The sequence below is a fragment of the Athene noctua genome, chromosome 15, assembly GCF_965140245.1.
Source record: "Athene noctua chromosome 15, bAthNoc1.hap1.1, whole genome shotgun sequence".
Lineage (NCBI taxonomy): Eukaryota > Metazoa > Chordata > Aves > Strigiformes > Strigidae > Athene > Athene noctua.
In genome coordinates this window covers 8,329,793-8,336,018 of record NC_134051.1, presented here as the reverse complement: position 1 = coordinate 8,336,018, position 6,226 = coordinate 8,329,793, and the positions used below count along the sequence as shown (strand labels likewise).

Genomic DNA, 6,226 nt, shown 5'->3' with positions numbered 1-6,226 from the left:
GATTTTTCCTAGAAAATTCACGCTAATAGTTTTCTGGTTCTTTACAACAAAGACATCACAACACACTGGAAACTCAGGCAACTCCTGCGCTCTCTCCGTTCTTTTAGATATTACAAGTCATAGAGCTGTTTGTGTATGGGATGTGCTGTGGTGGGAGCGTGGGAGGAGGCACGGGAACTGTGCTGGGGGCTGCTGGTGTTGCAGATAACTCACCAACCAGCTTCCATCCTTGTTTGAATCTCAGCGTGTATAAATATAATACATAAAATACCAACAGGCAGGATTGTGCCTTTGGAGGACATTCTCCTTTCTGGGATGCTCAGGGTTGTTGCAGTGAAGGTGCTGACCCATCAAGAGGGATGATGAATATTAGAAGAGGGATGGATCTGTTATTTCTGTTGTGTTGCACTGAAGTGGGCACCATGCACCATCCACTGGGACTGCTCAGCTCTCGCTCTGCAAGTGCCTGAGTGAGCGTTTCTCAGCCTGCGCTGCATCAGCGTTAATGTGTCCTACCTCCAGATGACTGTGCTCTACAAAGTTTTACTGTTGATCAGATTATTCCAGGTCTGAAATCATCCCTTGCTCTCCTCCTACTCTTTAAAACAGGACTCAGGCTAATATATTGGGGTTATTTTTGCATAGGGACATAACAACAAGGGTACCAAATAGAGCAAAGGATGCTCAGCCCGGCATCCTGCTCCCAGTGGGGGCCGGTAGCACATGTCCTGGGTGGGAGCAAGAGTAGAAGTTGTAGGGTATATACACAATGCCCTCTAAGCCAGAATTTGCATAATTGTTTTTAATAGCTCTTGATGGCCCTTTCTGCTGTGAACAGTCTGGTCTCCTCTTGAACCCTTTTCATCGCTTTCAGTCCTCACCACCTCCTCTGCCTGTGAGCTCAGCGGCTGCCACGGTGTGAGAAAAGGTGCTGCCTTGCCTTTGCACATGTTGTCTAATCATTTCACTGGCTTCCCCTGAGTATTTTATTTAAGAAACAGTGATTCATTGTTCTCCATACTAGGGCTACATACCAGTCATGATTGCATGTACCTCTATGAAACCTCATATGAAAGATTATATTTTTCATCTCTCCAGTGGTTACAGGAAGAAAATAAAACCTGTAGCATCTTTGAGGCAGTACTGACAGCGCAGGAACAGATCGTGGAATATTCTCAGAGAGAGTTACCGAACAGCAACTCTCTGTAAGTCCTTACTGCAGCAAAGGAATTAAAGTAAAGCTGTTTTAAATATCCTATTTTGATAATGTGGTGAAATGCTTATATTGATTCAAGTGGCAAAGCAGGGAAGAAAGACCTGGCAGGGAGAAGAGTGGGATTGATATGCATTTAGCAACATTGCTGTGGGAAAATGTTGTCCTCAAGACATCTAAAATTCACATTTTCAGTCTGTCTGGGTGCATTTAGAGAGAAACACATTTCCTCAACCACATACCAAGTGCAAGATGTTTGGCTTGAGCTCCTTTGAGGAAACCATCTGTGTTCACCAGCCAGAGCTGTGTCTGCTCCTGATTCCTCGAAGGGCCAGGAGTCCCTTAAATGCCTACCAAAGTGCCTGCCATCTGAAACAAGGAGCTTGTGTGGTCTGGAGGACCCTCAGATGTCTTCTCAGCCTTAAATTTATAAAGAGATCTTTTATCAGATAGGAGGGGAAAAAAGCCACTTTCCCAGATGCCGAGGTTTCACCTCACTCGCAGCCAGTGTGAGTCACCCAGGCGCTGCTGCATTACACTGACCTGTTCAGGTTAATAAAATCACTGCCAGAGCCCGGGCAGCTCACGGGATGCAGTGTGGCTTTCACATTGACGTCACTGCTTCTCATTTACCCTTGGGTGGTAGTGACCGAAATTCATTACTACCTGGCAGCCGTTGGGCAAGCCGTGCAAAATAAATCAGCGTTCTCCATAGCAAACAGGTGTCTGCAGCACAAAAGGAGCCATTCAAATCAGCAGGACAGGAAGGGATTTTTCATCAGAGGAGCGAAGACATGAATGAGTCATTAGAGTATGGGGAATTCGTAGGCAAAGAGCGGTAACGGTGAGAGGCAGGGGGAGATTTCGCTACACAAACAGTGGAGAAGCGGTTGGAGCGTGGGGGACGGAGAGAGCGACCAGGGGAGACAAAGAGGAGTTAAAGTGAGCAATTCAACTTTATTATAGGAAAACAGGAACACTGAGTGAAACTGGAAAATACATTTAAAAGTGTGAAGAGGAGACGACCTTGCCCAGTAGAAGAGGCCCCTTCCGCAGTGTATCTGGGTGGTCGGGAGCATTGTGGGACTGAAGAAAGACTTGAGCATCTGCCTCAGGAGGGGAAGGCACAGGCACCTTCAGGAGAACCTACAGTCCCTGGTATTTGCCTCCATGGAGGGTACAGAGACTTTCAGGCCAGGACCCGGGCATCAGCTCATGAAGAATATTCTCCTCTGGGATACTTTAAAATGTGGATTTTTTTTGTGCCTTTGATTGTGTTATTTGAACCTAGCCATTTCCAGAGCTGGGCCACTGCATGGGACAGAGCTGGTCTGGCACCTCCATTGCAGTTTATTCAGGGCAGGATTAAATACATCAGTCAGGGCAATATAGGGAAGTTTAAATATTATGTCACCTCTGGTCTGGGGGTAGAGGACATCTGTTTACAAGACCTGGAGTCAGTGGGCATTTGGAGCAAGTGTTTAATGCTCCTCAGCCTGGTGCATTTTGCCAGCCCTAAAAATATGTCTTGAAAGAGGAAATAAAATCTTCACAGGCTTTTCCCCACAGCTACTAAAAGATCAAGCAGTAGGTACACTCCTGTATCACCTGCAAAAATGCAGATGTTCTCATCTCCCAGCACACATAAAAGACATTTCTCACCCGAAGGAAAACTGGGTAGCTGTAATTTCTTTTTTGTTCACACAAAAAGAGAATACAAATTGCGGGTGGCGCAAAAGGAGGAACCTTTTGTTTTCCAGGAAGATAATTGTTAAATATAAATATAAATATATGTTAAACATAAAACGTTATTGAGCAGTCATTACAAAGGTGGGAATATTGTTGGGTTGAATGTCTAATTTTCTTCTCAAATTTTTTGTGAGCAAAAGGGTCCCTAGAAGGCAGAAGGATATAATTTGGAACTAGATTTCCCAGAACATCATTCCCTTGTTCAGTATTTTAAAAAATTCCCCAGTCATCAAAAGTCCAAGTTCCATTAAATGCAAAATCCTCTCCCGGGAAGGCTGCTGCATTTGTTCTGGGGCTTGCTAAGAGGAGAGCCCTGCTGTGCCGGGTGCTGGCACACAAGCAGCCAGGACACGGGCTCTTCTGGCATCAGGAGACGGTGAGTGTCCCCTCACACTTAGCACTGGGCAGGCACAGGGAAGGGGATGAGCTCTAGTTTCATTCCAGCCTTTTGGGTCTTCGTTGTATTTTTTTTTTTTCTCCCACCTGTTGCCTGGTCTGACATGTTTTCACTTAGATCTTTGGGATAAAGGTTTCCTTTCTTTATGAATACAGACCCAGTGATCAGTGCAATAGAATTCTTGAGCTTTAGGGGAGCCTTTTGAAACTAACATAATAAAAATATACAATTTATTTATCAAAGCCTCCTTTAAAGGAGATGATGTAAGAAATAGGTTTTAACCTACTTCTGATCCTCAGAAAAAGCAAGTACTTTGATTCTCTCCTTCCCAGAAAAATAGCATTGCATTAGTTGATTCTGATTTTATTAGCTATAAACCACTTTCTATTTTTATTTTCACATGCTACTGACTTTGGTACAGTCACAGCTGAACAAGGGCTGGTTTTTCAAGTGCAAATCATGTTAATAGATGCCCAGTTCTTTCCACTCCACCTGCAGGAACATAGCTGTAAGAAAGAGAGTGGATGCCCAAAGAATATTTTCCTATTGCATTTCCTAAATCACCTCCGAGACCACATTATCCCTTCTGGATTCCCAAATGTGGAGTGGTGATGGTTGCTTTTGCACTTCTGGCACTGTCTCTTCACATCAGGAGAATTTATTTGCATGGAGTGAAACAATACGATCAGACAATGAAATCTCAAGTGGTAAAGTGTGTGAAATTCTCCACTACTATTACTTTTTATGACGCTGTTTCTAGCATTTCTTCACTGCTTGCAACTACAGCTGATGGATTTGGAGCAGAGAGTGCCTCTTATCGCTGCTCTTTATCAGTGCAGGGTGAGAAGCAGCAAGCAGTCAAATTGTGCTGTATCCAAACAGCATCTCTGCATCCAGAGATGGAGCTGCAGGGAGAGCTCACTCGCTGGGAGGTTGATCTATCTAATTATGTGACTGTTGACTGGGCAACAGGCTACACATCTAGTTGTCCCCAGTAAAAATCATTTGTCTTAAAATTGATCTGAGTTAAAAGACATCATCTTTTTCACTCATTATTTGCTTCTTTCCCTGTCTCAGTATATTTGAACTGGTGGTGGGAGTGATTAGAAGAAAGTTTTTTTCCATCATTAAAATATCTGGTTCAGAAAGACCTCTAAAGAGTCATTAAATGCAGATGAGGGTATGAGGTTCACTTCCTGAGTGGAATTACAAGGAAGTGTTCTCACTGGAGACAGTGCTCAGAGGTGGATGCTGGCAGGACTTCAAGCACCCACACTTGTTCTTATGGCCACGACCTCCCTTACACCTCCTGCCCATGGTGGGGGTCATGGAGGGTCCTTTCCTTGCAGTTTCCATTGAACTCCGGTAAGACAGCAGCTCCGGGACAGAGGAATGGGTTGTCCCTTCGGACAGAGAGAAGTTAAAGAGAGACACCATTCTTTGGTGGTATTTGCTCTTCATTTCCTTGGCTGATCTGTAGAGGTTCCCAACAAAGCAATAGCATATAGGGTTGAGGCTGGAATTGGTGAGGCCAAGCCACTGGGCGAAAGGTCTGAGCTGCAGGATCCAAGGAGAAGGAGTCACATCCTGCAGAGACTTGGGGATGTTGAAATCAATCCAGATGTCCATCAGGTAGACGGGTAGCCAGGAGATTGCAAACAGCAGGACCAGAGCCACCACCATCTGCGCTACCTTCTTCCGAATCTTCAGCCTGGAGGCTGGCAGAGATCGGTTCAGGGCAGTGGTCTCCTTCAGCCGGCCGCTGCGGCTCCACAGCCGCCGCACCGTGAGGAAGCAGATGACCATGTTGAACAGGACCGGCAGGCAGTAGAGCGCACAGAAGAGCAGAAAGTTGTAGGCTTGCTTGAGCCTCTCCTGAGGCCAAATCTCCCTGCAGATGGAAAACACCAGGGGCAAGCCCTCCACCACCCCAATCTCATCCCGCTTGTTCATGAAGATGAGGGGCATGCAAATCCCTGAGGACAACAACCACACCACCAGGATGGTGCTGAGGATCCTCTTCTGTGTGAAGAAGGACCGGGCGTTGAGTGGATTGTGCACGCTGTAGTACCGGTTCACGCTGATGACGGTCAGGCTGAGGACGCTGGCGGAAACCGAAACAGCCTGGATGAAGGGCACCGTGCGGCAGAGGAAGTCGCCGTACACCCAGGCTTTGTAGATGAGGTTGCCCACGGTGATGGGCATGCAGACGCAGACCACCATGAGGTCACACACCGCCAGGTTGATGAGGAGGCTGCGGGTGGCACTCAGGCTGGACACCCGACTCCGGCGCTTCCGGGTGAGCACCCTGAGGGACATGATGTTGCCCACGAAGCCCACCACAAAGGACACCAGGTACATCACCGTGAGGCTGATGGTGACGGGCTCCTTCACGAAGAGGAAGAGCATCTTCTCCAGCTCTTCCCAGCCCAGCTCCTGGCTCCCATTCCAGAGCCCGCCTTGGGTTTGGTTCTCCTCCTGCCAGAGCTGCAGAGGGCCGGGGGGGGCCCCGGGGGCGGCGGGGGAGGAATTCATGGCTGAGCGTGTCCTCCCCCCGGGCACCCCGGGCTAACGGGGCAGAGCCTGCCGCGCTGCCCCCAGCGCTCCCGGCATGTTGAGCTGGGACCAGCCTCGCCTGCAAAAGAGGGTGCAGAGAGCGGGGCTGAGCGCGGGCTCCCGGCAACGTTTTCCCTTCCCGGGGAAGGTGCCAGGTCAGAAATGGCTTCTCGGCAACTTAAGTTGAGAAGCGGCTGGGGGAGGGCGGGCTGGGCAGCGCGGCTGCGGAGCCGGCGGGGACGGAGCTCCGCGCCCGGCCGCGGGGAGACGGGCGGGGAAGGGGGAAAGGGGCCGCGCTCCCCCCGCGCCCC

At 48.5% G+C, this 6,226-nt stretch overlaps 1 protein-coding gene across 1 annotated transcript; it reads right to left on the bottom strand.

Moving 5' to 3' along the window:
- Positions 1-4,565: 4,565 nt before the first annotated feature.
- LOC141966313 (galanin receptor type 1-like) lies at positions 4,566-5,894 on the bottom strand. Its single transcript, XM_074918827.1, has one exon. The coding sequence runs from the start codon at positions 5,892-5,894 to the stop codon at positions 4,566-4,568; it is 1,329 nt and encodes a 442-aa protein (XP_074774928.1).
- Positions 5,895-6,226: the final 332 nt, after the last annotated feature.

Bases quoted from the DNA above. Each gene is read 5' to 3' on its own strand.
- LOC141966313 (XM_074918827.1), bottom strand. From the start codon at position 5,894: ATGAATTCCTCCCCCGCCGCCCCCGGGGCCCCCCCCGGCCCTCTGCAG.